Here is a 17,521-nt window from a genome sequence, read left to right as displayed (position 1 = left end):
TTTTTTAAACCAACACACTTTCTTTGGCTCGCATATCATAAATTGAGCCTTAAACTACATTTTGAGAAATGTACTTTTCTCCAGTTTGTCAGCGAGCTCCTTCTGGTTAATGTTCCTCAGGATGTACAGTGAGATGTCTAGAGCACCCTCTCGGGCAATCCTCTCCGGTTTATCCACTTCTTTATCCTCGGTCTGACTCCCGAAGAATACTGGGTGATCTGGACTCTCAGAACATAGAATCCTGTTGATATTCTTCAAGTCATTCTTCACAAATGTGATGAAATTTTCTTCAAGTGACTGAACACAAAAATACATAAATTCAGATCAAAAGAATACCAATTTAATTTCAGCATATTGTAAAACTATGCTTTTATATCAAGTTTCTTTACTGGGGTAATCGAGACCAATGTAAAACATCTCACTTTTAGTATAGCGGGCAGGTCTTGTTGATGACTCTGGGCAGACTGACCACTTAGGAATCTCTGACTTTGGTCTGTTCTGTTGGTGTCTGTGAACACAACAGGATTATACACATTACCCTACATATAGTACCAGGAAGACACTCACACACACTGTCATGGATGATCTACCTGTGTAATACATTTCTCATACCTTTGTTTACTAGAACCATCTCTCATCCTGAAAAGCTCTGGATGTCCCATAGATTAGGGGGGGGGGCAGTGTAGCCTAGTGGTTAGAGCATTGGACTAGTAACCGAAAGGTTGCAAGTTCAAATCCCCGAGCTGACAAGGTACAAAATCTGTCGTTCTGCCCCTGAACAGGCAGCTAACCCACTGTTCCTAGGCCGTCATTGAAAATAAGAATTTGTTCTTAGCTGACTTGCCTAGTAAAATGAAAAATGGGTCACACTTCATGGACACACAGCTAGTTACAGGTGAGACTGGTCTCTTCTGCTGGATTGGGCTTCAACACAACAGAGACAGACATTCAGCCTCTAATCTGTAATGATGATGTCACAAACTGTAAAGGTTCAGACAGAACACACATGTATGCTATTGTAGACAGACATACACACACACACTGTTAGAGAATAATCAGAATTTGTTTTTAACATATGTAAGATGTTTTATATTCATCATATGTTTGTAAGTTACTTCTCATCAAGAATGGTGTTTTTGTATAATACTGTGGCGAGGTTGCAGTTATCTGTTCTATGTCAAGACTAAGTTGCATGGGCCGCAGAGAGGGGAGAGGTCAAAGTGTCATCATGTGTAAACATAACTTTTGCTCCACAATGTCTATGTGCCTCTGTGATCTTGTCCAGGATTGGTTGTATTTAGAATTGGTTGTATCTAATGACAATTTGATATATGCATGTTGATATGGAGGATTAGTTTATGGTTCTGAGTTTGAGAAAGGAGACAAAACTGAATGATAATTTATAGCCAACTGTCTGGCTAGGGGATACTCCTCTCTGGAGTAAAGTCTTTTCTTTGTGTAAGTTCCTGGGACCTGTGAATTGTCATGTCGTCTAGGGGGAGGGGGGGGGGTGGATCTTCACTATAAAGGATCCCATTTGCCATTGTGTGGGGGCTCTCAACTTTTCAGTAGAGATACTGAAACTGTTGAGAGTCACAGAAAATGCTATAGAGCTCATATAATTAAAGATGGACTTTGATAACTAACTCTGACTTGTGTGTGTGGTTTGCTCCAATGATTTGGTAAACAGAGGAAATTTCCACGACAGACAGACAGACAGACAGACAGACAGACAGACAGACAGACAGACAGACAGACAGACAGACAGACAGACAGAGACACACACACACAGATACACAGACACACACACTCTCTATCTGTCCCTTTCCTCCCACCTTTCAGCTTTTGAGTTGGAGTCATGTTCTCCAGAGACTCATCTTAGAGGCAGTGGCCCACTGCTCTCCCTCCTCAGAGAGACTCATCTTAGAGGCAGTGCCCCACTGCTCTCCCTCCTCAGAGAGACTCATCTTAGAGGCAGTGCCCCGCTGCTCTCCCTCCTCAGAGAGACTCATCTTAGAGGCAGTGCCCACTGCTCTCCCTCCTCAGAGAGACTCATCTTAGAGGCAGTGGCCCACTGCTCTCCCTCCTCAGAGAGACTCATCTTAGAGGCAGTGCCCCACTGCTCTCCCTCCTCAGAGAGACTCATCTTAGAGGCAGTGCCCCGCTGCTCTCCCTCCTCAGAGAGACTCATCTTAGAGGCAGTGCCCACTGCTCTCCCTCCTCAGAGAGACTCGTTGAACCTAACCAAAGACATGAAGCAGAAAGTTACAGTAACGTTAGGCAAAAATCCAGACGGTCATGAAACACAAGTTGAAGCACAATGAGGCACATGAACATTAGCCATACAAAGCTCCTCTGATCCAGGGTCAATGGTAGCTTCTTGGTTAGAGCGTTGGGCCAGTAACCAAAAGGTTGCTGGATTGAATCCACGAGCTGGCAAGGTAAGAATTAGTCATCCTACCCCTGAGCAAGGCTCTTAACCCACCAGCCACCGTGCTTCTACACCTGCATTGTTTGCTGTTTGGGGTTTTAGGCTGTGTTTCTGTACAGCTCTTTGTGACATCAGCTGATGTAAGAAGAGCTTTATAAATACGATTGATTGATTGATTGATTGATTGATTGATTGATTGATTGATTGATTAATATTCCCCGGGCACCAAACATGTGGATTCATCTTCAGATAGCTAGGTGAGACAACTACATAGCACAGGCTTAGTCAGTGCATTCATCTTCAGATAGCGAGGTGAGACAACTACATAGCACAGGCTTAGTCAGTGCATTCATCTTCAGATAGCGAGGTGAGACAACTACATAGCACAGGCTTAGTCAGTGCATTCATCTTCAGATAGCGAGGTGAGACAACTACATAGCACAGGCTTAGTCAGTGCATTCATCTTCAGATAGCGAGGTGAGACAACTACATAGCACAGGCTTAGTCAGTGCATTCATCTTCAGATAGCGAGGTGAGACAACTACATAGCACAGGCTTAGTCAGTGCATTCATCTTCAGATAGCTAGGTGAGACAACTACATAGCACAGGCTTAGTCAGTGCATTCATCTTCAGATAGCTAGGTGAGACAACTACATAGCACAGGCTTAGTCAGTGCATTCATCTTCAGATAGCGAGGTGAGACAACTACATAGCATAGGCTTAGTCGGTTCATTCATCTTCAGATAGCTAAGTGAGACAACTACATAGCACAGGCTTAGTTTTCTACCAGGGGTCCTCAACAACAAGGTGACCTTAAAACCGTCATACCGGTAGTGATGAGTCATGACAGCTGTCAAATTCCACGGTCATCACCTTTTATTCACTCTGGACATGTATTAGTAGTACCCAACTCGCTCGTGATCATCAGGTCGCTAACGGCCTGGTAGTCAGGGATCTATTGTCCCTCTAACAACTCTGACATCAATGCAAATGAGATGGAAAATCACATCAAAACACTTATCATCAAAACAGTATCAATGCTTTTAAAACTCACGTTAACTTGTGATCGATCAATTTGAAGAAAGTGATGCTTTCTACGGTGATGACTAATTAAAAACACCCATATGCATATTACAGTTTATTCATATGCACAGGCCTATAGGAGCCCAAGCCTGAAAAAAGAAAAAAACTGATATAAAATAATAATCGTAGATGGACTGGTTAATATATGCTACCATCCAAACCTTACATCCATGTCTGGAAGAGAACGTATAGCCTGAGGCGATGATGTTGGTTGCTTACAGAGTTAGCCTACAATTCTATTGAATTTGTAGACCTTATTTCATTTTCAATAGTCTAGTAATAGGGAATTTGTTATATTATCATATCTAATAGGCTGACACGTTACCTGTAAGAGCTGCAGAATATCTCACCACCGGGGACGTTTCCAACTCCTCCTCTCTCTCTCTGTCCTTCTTGCCTTTCTCGAGCGCGCAGAGAAAAGGGGCTGTCAACGGTTTAATTAAACGCTTTGTTGTGAAAACATGAGACTATTATTGTTCCCGAACAGTTTTCCAAATGAAGTGCGAATCTGTACACTCACCCATTCAGGTCAGTGTTATCGTTATCCGAAGGGAAAAGACGAATGTTTCGGAGGAAGTTTTATTTTTCAACAGTAACACGTATGTCTGAATGTTGCAGGGAGGGGTTTATTTTTTTTTACATGCTGTGTAATAATAGATAATTACCACTAATTACTTCATGTTACTTTGATACGTTTCCGCCATTTGTTCTACTGTATAACTGTTACTATTCTTCAATGTTAAGAGTTACCAATGCTACGTTGTGTATTGGGACCGAAAGACTGAAAAACAGCTTCAATCATCAGGGCCATCAGACTGTTAAATAGCCATCACTAGCCAGCTACCACCAGGCTACTCAACCATGCACCTTAGAAAGCTGTGTCTTCAGAAAATATTAGACTTTTTCCCCTTTACTTTTTCCACATTTTGTTACATTACAACCTTATTCTAAAATGGATTACATGTTTTTTTCCCCTCATCAATCTACACACAATACCCCGTAATGACATCACAATACCCCATAATGACATCATAATACCCCGTAATGACATCACAATACCCCGTAATGACATCACAATACCCCGTAATGACATCTCAATACCCCGTAATGACATCATAATACCCCGTAATGACATCACAATACCCCGTAATGACATCACAATACCCCGTAATGACATCACAATACCCCGTAATGACATCACAATACCCCGTAATGACATCATAATACCCCGTAATGACATCACAATACCCCGTAATGACATCACAATACCCCGTAATGACATCACAATACCCCGTAATGACATCTCAATACCTCGTAATGACATCACAATACCCCGTAATGACATCACAATACCCCGTAATGAAATCACAATACCCCGTAATGACCTCACAATACCCCGTAATGACATCACAATACCCCGTGATGACATCACAATAACCCTTAATGACATCGCAATACCCCGTGAAGACATCACAATAACCCTTAATGACATCGCAATACCCCGTAATGACATCACAATACCCCATAATGACATCACAATACCCCATAATGACATAGCTAAAACAGGTTTGTAGAACATTTTGCAAATATATTACAAATAAAAAATGGAAATATTACATTTACATAAGTTTTCAGACCCTTTACTCAGTACTTTGTTGAAGCACCTTTGGCAGCGATTACAGCATTGAGTCTTATTGGCTATGATGCTACAAGCTCGGCACACCTGTATTTGGGGAGTTTCTCACATTATTCTCTGCAGATCCTCTCAAGCTCTGTCAGGTATTATGGGGAGCGTTGCTGCACAGCTGTTTTCAGGTCTCTCCAGAGATGTTCGATCAGTTTCAAGTCCGGGTTCTGGCTGGGCCACTCAAGGACATTGAGGTTTGTCCCGAAGCCACTCCTGCGTTGTCTTTGCTGTGTGCTTAGGGTTGTTTTCCTGATGGAAGGTGACCCTTCACCCCAGTCTGAGGTCCTGAGCGCTCTGGAGCAGGTTCTCATCAAGGATCTCTCTGTACTTTGCTCTGTTCATCTTTCCCTTGATCCTGACTAGTCTCCCAGTCCCTGCTGCTGAAAAACATCCCCACAGCACGATGCTGCCACCACCATGCTTCACCATAGGGATGGTGTCAGGTTTCCTCCAGACGTGAAACTTGGAATTCAGGCCAAAGAGTTCAATCTTGGTTTCATCAGACCAGAGAATCTTGTTTCTCATGGTCTAAGAGTCTTTTGGTGCCTTTTGGCAAATTCCAAGTGGGCTGTCATGTGCCTTTTATTGTATTGCCACTCTACTATAAAGGCCTGATTGGTGGTGTGATGCAGAGGTGGTTGTCCTTCTGGAAGGTTGTCTCAACTCCACAGAGGAACTCTAGAGCTCTGTCGGAGTGGCCTCCCGAGTGGTGCAGTGGTCTAAGGCACTGCATCACAGTGTTAGCTGTGCCACTAGAGATTCTGGGTTTGAGTCCAGGCCCTGTCGCAGCTGGCCTTTTGGTTACTGGCCCAATAGCTATTACAGGTAACGAAGTCCTTGGCTGGCCAAGCTCAGTACACACTGACACTGTTGCCAGGTGTACGGTGTTGCCTCCGACAAATTGGTGGGGCTGGCTTCCGGGTTATGTGTGCATTGTGTCTAGAAGCAGTGAGGTTGGGTTGTGTTTTGTTTGGAGGACGCACGGCTCTCGACCTTCACTTCTCCCGAGTCCGTACGGGAGTTGCAGTGATCAGGCAAGACTGTAACTACCAATAGGATACCATGAAATTGGGGAGAAAAAGAGTGCCCATCGGTTCTTGGTCACCTCCCTGACCAAGAGTCCTTCTCCCCCATTTTTAAATGTTTTTTTTATAACCTCTATTTAACCAGGCAAGTCAGTTAAGAACAAATTCTTATTTACAATGACAACCTACACCGGCCAAATCCGGACAACACTGGGCCAATTGTGCACCACCATATGGGACTCCCAATCACAGCCAGTTGTGATACAACCTGGATTTGAACCAGGGGCTGTGACACCTCTAACACTGAGATGCAGAGCCTTAGACCACTGCACCACCCAGGAGCCTAACTTCTATGTTTGGCTGGGCGGCAAGGCTCTAGGAAGAGTTTTGATATTTCCAAAATTCTTCCATTTAAGAATGATGTATGTCACTGTGTTCCGGGGGACTTTCCCAAGCTGACAAGGTACAAATCTGTCGTTCTGCCCCTGAACAGGCAGTTAACCCACTGTTCCTAGGCCGTCATTGAAAATAAGGATTTGTTCTTAACTGACTTGCTTAGTTAAATAAAATTAAAAAATCTATGCAACGACACAATCCTGTCTCGGATCCCTACACACACTTCTTTGCCCTCACGGCTTGTTTTTTTCTCTGACACGCACTGTCAACTGTGGGACCTTATATAGACAGGTGTGTGCCTTTCCAAATCATGTGCAATCAACTGAATTTACCACAGGTGGACTCCAATCGAGTTGATGAAACATCTGAAGGATGATCAACGGAAACAGGATGCGCCCCAGCTCAATTTCGAGTCTCATAGCAAACGGTCTGAAAACCTATGTAAATAAGGTATTTTTCACTTTGTCATTATGAGGTATTGTGTGTAGATTGCTGAGTAAAAAAAAAATGTTTTAATCAATTCTATAATAAGGCTGTCTACATAAAATGTGGAGAAGGTCAAGAGGTCTGAATACCTTCCAGAGGCACTGTGCAAAGACATGGAATCACTGCTCGCCTCCCTACCACTGAGGAAGTACAGTTCCCGCTCAGCCCAGTCAAAACTGTTCGCTGCTCTGGCCCCCCAATGGTGGAACAAACTCCCTCACGACGCCAGGACAGCGGAGTCAATCACCACCTTCCGGAGACACCTGAAACCCCACCTCTTCAAGGAATACCTAGGATAGGATAAAGCAATCCTTCTCACCCCCACCCCGCCCCCTTAAATGATTTAGATGCACTATTGTAAAGTGGCTGTTCCACTGGATGTCAGAAGGTGAATTCACCAATTTGTAAGTCGCTCTGGATAAGAGCGTCTGCTAAATGACTTAAATGTAAATGTGTATATACTGTATTCTATTCTACTGTATTTTAGTCAATGGCACTCCGACAGTGCTCGTCCTAATATTTATATATTTCTCAATTCCATTCTTTTACTTTTAGATTTGTGTGTATTGTTGTGAATTGTTAGATACTACTGAACTGTTGGAGCTAGTTACACAACATTTTTAATTTATTTTTTGCACCTTTATTTAACCAGGTAGGCTAGTTGAGAACAAGTTCTCATTTACAACTGCGACCTGGCCAAGATAACATGCGGGATACATTGCACTAGTTGCACAAGTACATTTGCAGAAGTGGATTAATTGTTGTATTGGTAAATATAGTATTTTACATGAACCACAACGTTTTCCATAGTGGCCTTTTATAAAAGGAGTTTTGTTACGATGATATCCGCAAGCTTTAGGAGTCGTCTCAAGACAGTCCTTGGAGCTCAGAGGAACATACGACCCAGTGGCGCCAGGGCAGACATAATAAATCTTGACCCTTTGTCAATCCAAGTAATTTGTTTCTCTCTCTCTCTGTCTCTCTCTCTCTCTCTCTGTCTCTCTCTCTCTCTCTCTCTCTGTCTCTCTGTCTCTCTCTCTCTCTGTCTCTCTCTCTGTCTCTCTCTCTCTCTCTCTCTGTCTCTCTCTCTCTCTGTCTCTGTCTCTCTCTCTCTCTCTGTCTCTCTCTCTCTCTCTCTCTCTCGCTCTCTCTCTGTCTCTCTCTGTCTCTCTCTGTGTCTCTCTCTCTCTCTGTCTCTCTCTCTCTGTCTCTCTGTCTCTCTGTCTCTCTGTCTCTCTCTCTCTCTCTAAGAGGTGAATGTTGAAGTTTATTTTTTATATTGATGCCGTGTTTATAGCCCTTTATAGACGTGTTATAAGTGTAATGCCAAATGCATTTACTCATGTACATGTACATTTTAACTAATACTGTTTACATGTGTTCATATCTTTGTCTTATAGAACCACAACAGTAACATTCCATGTCATCTGAATGACCAGAATCATATCAACATCTTCAAATGGAAACAGCTGTCTGTGTGTCTGTGTCTGTGTCTGTGTCTGGTGGTGACTATCAAGAGTACAGTGATAGACCTCAACATCATGTTCTAACAGGACAGCACTATAGACGACAGAACCAGACCAATCAGTTAGAAGTATATAGCGGGTGAGGGCATTCACAGCCAACCGCTCAGACAGGTGAGAGCATTCACAGCTGACCATTCAGATGGGTGAGGGCATTCACAGCTGACCACTCAGACAGGTGAGAGCATTCACAGCTGACCATTCAGACAGGTGAGGGCATTCACAGCTGACCATTCAGATGGGTGAGGGCATTCACAGCTGACCATTCAGACAGGTGAGGGCATTCACAGCTGACCATTCAGATGGGTGAGGGCATTCACAGCCGACCGCTCTAGACAGGTGAGAGCATACCAGCCAACCGTTTTTACGTGGTCCATCTAGACGGTAACCAACTTTTTTTTTTACATGGTCTGTAATTTCTCCGGATTTAGCGACCAATAGTTTTTACAATATGTTACGTTTCATATGATATGTAATCATTTTGTGGATTTCCATCACCAATTTTGATTGATATGCTACGAATTACAATTATTATTATATGTCACGAATTTGCTAAACTTACAATATGTTCTGAATTTGCACACGTACAATATGTTACGAATTCCCTAAAATTACAATATGTTACGAATTTGCAAAAACGATATGTTATGAATTCTAGCTAGGAGGCTAATGTTAGCTAGCTCGCTAACATTAGCGATGCTAGGGGTTAGGGTTAAGGTTAAGTTTAGGAGTTAGGTTAAAAGGGTTAAGGTTAGGGGTTAGGTTAGGGAAAGGGTTAGTTAAAAGGGTTAAGGTTAGGAGTTAGTTTAGGGGAAGGGTTAGTTAAAAGGGTTAAGGTTAGGAGTTAGGTTAGGGGAAGGGTTAGTTAAAAGGGTTAAGGTTAGGAGTTAGGTTAGCTAAAAGGGGGTTAGGGAGACAGGTTAAAGGGGGTTAGGTTAAAAGGGTTAATGTTAGGAGTTAGGTTAGGGAAGGGTTAGTTAAAAGGGTTAGGTTTAGGAGGGTTAGTTAAAAGGGTTAAGGTTAGGAGTTAGGTTAGGGGAAGGGTTAGTTAAAAGGGTTAAGGTTAGGAGTTAGGTTTGGGGAAGAGTTAGTTAAAAGGGATAAGATTAGGAGTTAGGTTAGCTAAAAGGGTTAAGGTTAGGAGTTAGGTTAGGGAAAGGGTTAAGGTTAGGAGTTAGGTTAGGGGAAGGGTTAGTTAAAAGGGTTAAGGTTAGGAGTTAGGTTTGGGGAAGGGTTGGTTAAAAGGGTTAAGGTTAGGGAAAGGGTTAAGGTTAGGAGTTAGGTTAGGGGAAGGGTTAGTGAAAATGGTTAAGGTTAGGAGATAGGTTAGGATTAGTTAAAAGGGTTAAGGTTAGGAGTTAGGTTAGGGGAAGGGTTAGTGAAAAGGGTTAAGGTTAGGAGTTAGCTTAGCTAAAAGGGTTAACGTTATGGGAAAGGTTAGGAGTTAGCTTAGCTAAAAGGGTTAACGTTATGGGAAAGGTTAGCTAAAAGGGTTAAGGTTAGGAGTTAGCTTAGCTAAAAGGGTTAAGGTTAGGAGTTAGCTTAGCTAAAAGCGTTAACGTTAGGAGTTAGCTTAGCTAAAACGGTTAACGTTATGGAACAGGTTAGGAGTTAGCTTAGTTAAAAGGGTTAACGTTATGGGAAAGGTTAGGAGTTAGCTTAGCTAAAAGGGTTAACGTTATGGGAAAGGTTAGGAGTTAGCTTAGCTAAAAGGGTTAACGTTATGGGAAAGGTTAGGAGTTAGCTTAGCTAAAAGGGTTAACGTTATGGGAAAGGTTAGCTAAAAGGGTTAAGGTTAGGAGTTAGCTTAGTTAAAAGGGTTAAGTTTAGGAGTTAGCTTAGCTAAAAGGGTTACGGTTAGGGGTTAGCTTAGCTAAAAGTTAACGTTAGGAGTTAGCTTAGCTAAAAGGGTTAACGTTATGGGAAAGGTTAGGAGTTAGCTTAGCTAAAAGGGTTAACGTTATGGGAAAGGTTAGTTAGGAGTTAAAAGGGTTAGGTTAGGAGTTAGGTTAGGAGAGTTAAAAGGGTTAGAAAGGTTAGCTTAGCTAAAAGGGTTAAGGTTAGGAGTTAGCTTAGCTAAAAGGGTTAAGGTTAGGAGTTAGCTTATCTAAAAGGGTTAACGTTATGGGAAAGGTTAGGAGTTAGCTTAGCTAAAAGGGTTAACGTTATGGGAAAGGTTAGGAGTTAGCTTAGCTAAAAGGGTTAACGTTATGGGAAAGGTTAGGAGTTAGCTTAGCTAAAAGGGTTAACGTTATGGGAAAGGTTAGCTAACATGTCAAGCAGTTGCAATGTAGCTAAAAAGTTCATATTTAGCTAAAATGCTAAAGTTGTCAGTGATGAGAGTTGAAATCTCAATTTACAAATAATTTGTACACTGCAAATTGACTACAAGAAGCCCAAACAGGTACAGTATTTAGCAAAAACATAATAATTTCAAACCTTGGGATATGACTACATAGTCTCTCTATTTATGCTTGGGAATACTTGGTAACAGATTTCCTCAATTAAAAAGGATTACACAATCCAATCCATATGATTTCATATAATACATTTGGTTCCTTACCTTGTTATGGCTAGAATCACCACTCAAACTTCAGGACATCAAATCCCTGAAACATTTTCATGGTCTGTTCTTGAAGATTGCTTGAGAAAATGTGTTTGTGCACCTCTGAGATAGCATATCGCTCTTTCACCTTCTGGGTTGGGCAGCCAGCTGAACTTTGGATACTATAATACCACCAGCAATACATAATGTCAGCCAGGGAATATTCTGGGTGTACAATTGTTGTTTATATTTATGGCAATGAATAACCTTTGAAACATCAACCCAACTGTGAAAATGTCCACACGGACTATTCCTTGGGACGGTATTGTAGCGAATTCCAGGGGCAGCTCCGACTGGAATCAAACCCAGGTCCAGTCACTGTCAAACCATTAAGCCAAGATATCTTAACCTCTTGATAAGGTCGATAATAGTGTTGGTTTAAGGTCGCTACACTACCAACTTCCTTTGGGAGAGCGTTCCCCTCAATGCTTCTCTATACCAAGTCCCTCACGCATATCATGCCTCTCCGATGGCTTCACAGGCATCATCCCACTTCTGACACCGATGTAGCGAATTGGGTAGGTGTAGCCCCGATCAGAAGTCAAAACCAGCTCCAGCGACTGTCAACCCAACACCTGCTATGCCAAGAGTTCCATACCTCTTAAACCTCTTAACGAGCTTGCTGTGTGTTGGGTTAAGGTTACTGAAGTATTTATATGTAGGTTTTTTGTTGTTGTAATTGTCACTTCAGAATCTCATTGTCTCACAAGTCTGTCAATTATTTTTAAAAGAGGAGCTGGAAAATGGTCCACTAGCATTCACATTACAATGTAGTAATAGGGCAACTTTGTTGAGGTTTGAGTGTTTTACTCAGCAGCACATAGTTGGCTCAGGGATTTGAACCAGCAAGCTTTTGGTTACTGGTCCAATGTTATTAACGGCTAGGCTACCTGCCAAACCACATTCCTCTAATATTAGGCTCAGGGCATGTTTGTGATTGTAGCCTATGATGTATTTTATTTAACTAGGCAAATCAGTTAAGAACAAATTCTTATTTTCATTGACGGCCTGGATTAACTGTCTGGTTCAGAGGAAGAACGACAGATTTTTACCTTGTCAGCTCAGGGATTCAATCTTGCAACCTTTCGGTTACCATTCCAATGCTCTAACCACTAGGCTACCTGCCATCCCATGTAGAGTTACTAGACTGTGTAATGATTAATACTGTCAATTTTAATATCATCAGAGCGAGAGCTGTAGTGGATAATAGGATTGCAACAGTTTTGGGAACCTAGGTAAAATGTGTTTTATACTGGATATTCAGTGGCTAGTCTGTATTGTCTCAATAGCCACTGCTTTTTTGTTGTTGTTGAAATGTCCTTTTTTAAATTTATTTTTTAAACTTTCAATCTTCAAAAGCTCTTACACAAAGCATGCCATGACTATGAAAATAGATATATTCTGAATTGGGGGAGGATGGACAAAAATTCCAGGCTTAAAAGATGTTGTTGAAATTATTGTTAGATTATCTTTTAAGCCTGGAATTTTTGTCCATCCTCTTCAGAATATATCTATTTTCATAGTCATGGCACGATTTGTGTAAGAGCTTTTGAAGATTGAATGTAAAAAAAAAAGAAAAAGGACATTTCAACAACAACAAAAAAGCAGTGGATTTTTGTCCATCCTCCCCTGATTCTGAATATAGACTATGTGGACACCTTGTGGACACTTTGTGGACACTATGTGGACTCCTGCTCGTCGAACATCTCATTCCAAAATCATGGGCATTAATATTGAGTTGGTCCCTTCCTTTGCTGCCATAAAAGCCTACACTCTTCTGGGAAGGCTTTCCACTAGATGTTGGAACGTTGCTGCTATAACAGCCTCCCCTCTTCTGGGAAGGCTTTCCACTAGATGTTGGAACGTTGCTGCAGGGACTTGCTTCCATTCAGCCACAAGAGCATTAGTGAGGTCGGGCACTGATGTTGGGTGATTAGGCCTGGCTCGCAGTCAGCGTTCCAATTCATCCCAAGGGTGTTCGATGGGGTTGAGGTCAGGGCTCTGTGCAGAACAGTCAAGTTCACACCGATCTCAAAAAAACATTTCTGTATTGACCTCACTTTGTGCACAAGGGCATTGTCATGTGTAAACAGGAAAGGGCCTTCCCCAAAGTTGGAAGCACAGAATAGTCTAGAATGTCATTGTATACTGTAGCATTAAGATTTCCCTTCACAGGAACTAAGGGGCCTAGCCCAAACCATGACAAAACAGCTGCAGGCCATTATTCCTTTTCCACCAAACTTTACATTTGGCACTATGCATTCGGGCTGGTAGCGTTCTCCTGGCATCCGTCAAACTCAGATTTGTGTGTCGGACTGCCAGATGGTGAAGCGTGATTTATCACTCCAGAGGACAAGTTTCCACTGCTCCAGGGTGCAATGGCGGTGAGCTTTACACCACTCCAGCCGATGCTTGGCATTGGGCATGGTGATCTTAAGCTTGTGACATCTTGAAGCTCCCGACGAACAGTTCTTGTGCTGATGTTGCTTCCAGAGGCAGTTTGGAGCTCTATAGTGAGTGTTGCAACTGAGGACAGACAAATTTTACTCGCTATGCGCTTCATCACTCGGCGGTCCCATTCTGGGAGCTTGTGTGGCCTACCACTTCGTGGCTGAGCCGTTGTTGCTCCTAGACATTTCTACTTCACAATAACAGCACTTACAGATGAATGGGGCAGCTCTAAAAAAGCATAAATTTGACAAATTGACTTGTTGGAAAGGTCGCATCCTATGACAGTGTCAAGTTAAATGTCACTGAGCTCTTCATTACGGGCCGTTCTACTGTCAATGTTTGTCTATGGAGATCGCATGGCTCTTCTCGCGATTTTATACACCGGTCAGCAATGGGTGTGGCTGAAATAGCTGAATCTAACTCATTTGAAAGGGTGTCCACATACTTTTGATAATTTTCATAGTTATGGCACACTTTGTCTAGGAGCTTTTGAAGATTTAAAAAACAGAAATCTTATTATTATAAAAAGTATTAAAAAAAGGTGTGGATTTTTCAACATCCACCCTGATTCAGAATATACCATCTCATAGTCATGTTCAATAGCTATAGATAAGAGAAATCCGAATATCCTATATAAAACACATTTTACCTTGGTGAGGAGGGGCGGCAGGTAAACTAGCTAGTGGTTAAAGCGTTGGGCCAGTAACCGAAAGGTTGCTAGCTCCAATCACCGAGCTGACAATGTAAGAATATGTCGTTCTGCCCCTGAGCAAGGCAGTTAACCCTCTATGACTCAGAGGGGTTGGGTTAAATGCGGAAGACACGTTTCAGTTGAAGGCATTCAGTTGTACAACTGACGAGATCTTTCGCTTAAAAATATATACAGTACAATAAAGGGACCAAATCACTGCAATAGCCTAGACATTGAGAACCCCAATTCGATTGAAACACTGCTAATATTTTTGGGCGCTATGGCATCTTCTACATTTCTTCAAGACTGCAGAATCTGAACTTTGTCTACGCGTCATGTGTTATCTTCTCGCATATTATTTTAGCACGTATGTTCATTATGTTATGGGTTTGTCTGACAACAAGCACATCTTTTACGACACTTTTACGCATTCTGTCCATTAGGCCGACCCATAGAGTTGTGTTCGCATACTGCACACCGACATGTTATGGGGTTGTCTGATGATAAGCACATCTTTTACGCACATACAGTACCCTATTGAAATCCATTTGACTGTCATGTCCAATTGTGCAATAGCCTACAATTCAGTATTGTTGAGTTGAATTCCCTACCATGACCTATCCATTACCAACGATACAAGCGCATCATCGCAATAAATAATATCGAAGAGACTGGTGAGAGAGCACACGTAACATTTTATTGACGGGCGGGGCATGCTTGCCAATTCCGAGGATTGTATTTCCCTACTCGTCACACCCCTATCCGGAAGAGAAACGGCAACGAATTCGTGAGAAACTTTCTCAGATCGACATCAAGAAGCTACCGCAGGTATGAAAGTCAAACTGCAGATCGTTGATAAGCATTAAATGTGTTATCTACATAGGATACTCGACAGTATTTATTATAGACTTATATTATTGTATAGTAACTTGTCGATATTTTGCTATAATTGGCCAAGCTCTGTAGTGGACGAACCTGTTCATGTTATGTGGGAATGTGGTTGTGATAGCAACATCGAGTGGATGTATCATTAGAATAGGCTATAATAACTGGACTATGAATACGTTGCATATAATTTACCTTTCTGATATTCGTTTGTTTAAAGTACTTTTGTTTCTTCCAGGAGATCATCACTTTTTCATATTCCTATTCAGGACACAACATGTGGCCTAACCAAGGTAGGTAGAATATATTAATACTATATTATGCCATAACTATCTTCATGTTATCGCCAAAGTTCTATCAGTCGGATATATTACAACGTTTATGAAATCCTGTTCAGGTCCCCCTGGCCAGAACTCGGCCTTCCCCCCAGCCTACAACCCTGGATTCCCTTCTGGTCCAAACCCAGCACACCCTCAAGGCCAGAACCCCATGTACGCACCTGGCACAAACCCTGCTTATCCCCCTGGTATGGCCCCCAGTATGGCCCCTGGTATGGCCCCCGGTATGGCCCCTGGTATGAATCCAGCCATGCCTCCAGGATCCATGCCTTACGGACAATACCCAGGAGGACAACACCCTTATCCAGCTGGACCAGGTGCACCTGGTTACCCAGGAGTTCACCCAGGGCCCTACCCTGGTGGGGTCCATCCAGGTGGAGTCTACCCTGGGGGCATGCATCCCGGCATGGCTGGGGGTGTGGCGGGATTCGGGATGGGAGTCACTGGACACAAGGCACACAAAAAAATGAAGAAGGCGAAGGGGAAGAAGGCGCACAAAGCCGACAAACACCTGAAGCATCATGGAGGCCACAGGAAGGTGGGTGTCTCTCTCTGTTTGTTTGTTTGTGTGTGTCTGTGTGTCAATCAATAACAGGGAGGGTCTGTGGATTTTGAGTGCAGTTGACAGGTGACTGTACCTCCCACTGATGGTACCATGACTCACTCTGTGCTTCCCAATTGGCACTCTATTCCCTATAGTGCCCAGGTCATAAGTAGTGCAATAGGGTGCCATTTGGGATCAAGCCACTGTGTGATCCCCTCTGAGGCATTTTTACTGCCCTGTTTGCTTTGCATTAACATACTCACAAGTTTTGTTCATCACACGACTAGGAAGACTGGAAATCGAGGCTCTTGCCCTGAGAACTAATCATGTGTGTGTGAACCAAACTTTTTGTTTATTTGTGTGAGTAATCTCATTTCTCATCCTGCTGTCAAAAATGTTATTGTTTTGTTGTGAGAGAGTGAGGCTTGCCTGAGATGGGGTAGAGCTGTCACCCTGCCTGTATCTTTTAAAAATGTATATCCCCATGACTTAATTGAACATCTGATGCAATATTTTATTTCTGGGTTTCTGAGGTTCTGTCCACCTATTTTCTTCTTGTTTCATTGGTGGGGTTGTGTGAGTGATGCCTCCTTTCTTTATTCAGTCGTTGAGACAACTTGTCATTTACTAGCACGGATTTCACTGATAGCTTCTTTATTGATGAACTTACAACTGTTATGTGGTTGTCTTACCTAGTTGAATGAACTGACTGTCAGTCACTGTGGGTAAGAGAGTCTGCTAAATGACCTAAATGTTCATGTTTTTCCAGCACTCTTCAAGCAGCAGCAGCAGCAGCAGCAGCGACTAGGAGTGATGTCACTAACAACATCCAACAGTGTCGGAAAGACATCCTTGAATTAAATGGGGAAAATGGCCTCTTCTTCTACCTAAATTGCAATGAGGTTAAAGGAACGTGTTAGGATGGGGGGCGACGACTTTTATTAAGAATGGGGAAAAATTGATTGGAAAATTATTTGAATATTAATTGTTTAACACTGTAACAAAAGTATGTATAATGAACACAATTATGCCTTCCATAGTCTTAACATTTTAGGGATGTAGGCCTATGAATGTGTGCACAGTCATGAGGATATGCACTATAATGTATAATATTATGCCTTTACACGGATGATAAGTAATATTTCAAATGGTTGATTATATTTCCAACTATAAATAATATATAGGCTATAGCTGAGCGAGTGAGCGAGATGTGTGGAATTTCCCCAGTAAAAAACAACAACAAATAAATATTTATTTTATTACTGGATTGATTTGATTTTTTTTGAAGTACTGTATTTACATCACAAAATGTATCGGTTTGACTTTATATTTCAGCTCTGACAGAGACAAATATTAGCTACGTTTGTATCCACGT

At 42.3% G+C, this 17,521-nt stretch overlaps 1 protein-coding gene and 1 long non-coding RNA gene across 2 annotated transcripts; one reads left to right on the top strand and one right to left on the bottom strand.

Moving 5' to 3' along the window:
• Positions 1 to 324: 324 nt before the first annotated feature.
• LOC135540393 (uncharacterized) lies at positions 325 to 11,455 on the bottom strand. The gene is made up of 3 exons (XR_010455743.1): positions 11,196 to 11,455; positions 1,836 to 2,240; positions 325 to 508 (listed from the first exon to the last, which is right to left on the bottom strand). It is a non-coding gene; the product is annotated as an uncharacterized LOC135540393 (long non-coding RNA).
• A 3,645-nt stretch (positions 11,456 to 15,100) lies between these two features.
• On the top strand, positions 15,101 to 17,413 carry LOC135540401 (proline-rich protein 13-like). Its single transcript, XM_064967023.1, has 4 exons — positions 15,101 to 15,207; positions 15,503 to 15,557; positions 15,662 to 16,140; positions 16,916 to 17,413. The coding sequence occupies exons 2-4, from the start codon at positions 15,542 to 15,544 to the stop codon at positions 16,952 to 16,954; spliced, it is 534 nt and encodes a 177-aa protein (XP_064823095.1). The 5' UTR covers positions 15,101 to 15,207; positions 15,503 to 15,541; the 3' UTR covers positions 16,955 to 17,413.
• The last annotated feature ends 108 nt before the right edge of the window (positions 17,414 to 17,521 follow it).

Source organism: Oncorhynchus masou, chromosome 5, assembly GCF_036934945.1.
Source record: "Oncorhynchus masou masou isolate Uvic2021 chromosome 5, UVic_Omas_1.1, whole genome shotgun sequence".
Classification (NCBI taxonomy): Eukaryota; Metazoa; Chordata; class Actinopteri; order Salmoniformes; family Salmonidae; genus Oncorhynchus; species Oncorhynchus masou.
This window is presented reverse-complemented; position numbering and strand designations above follow the sequence as displayed.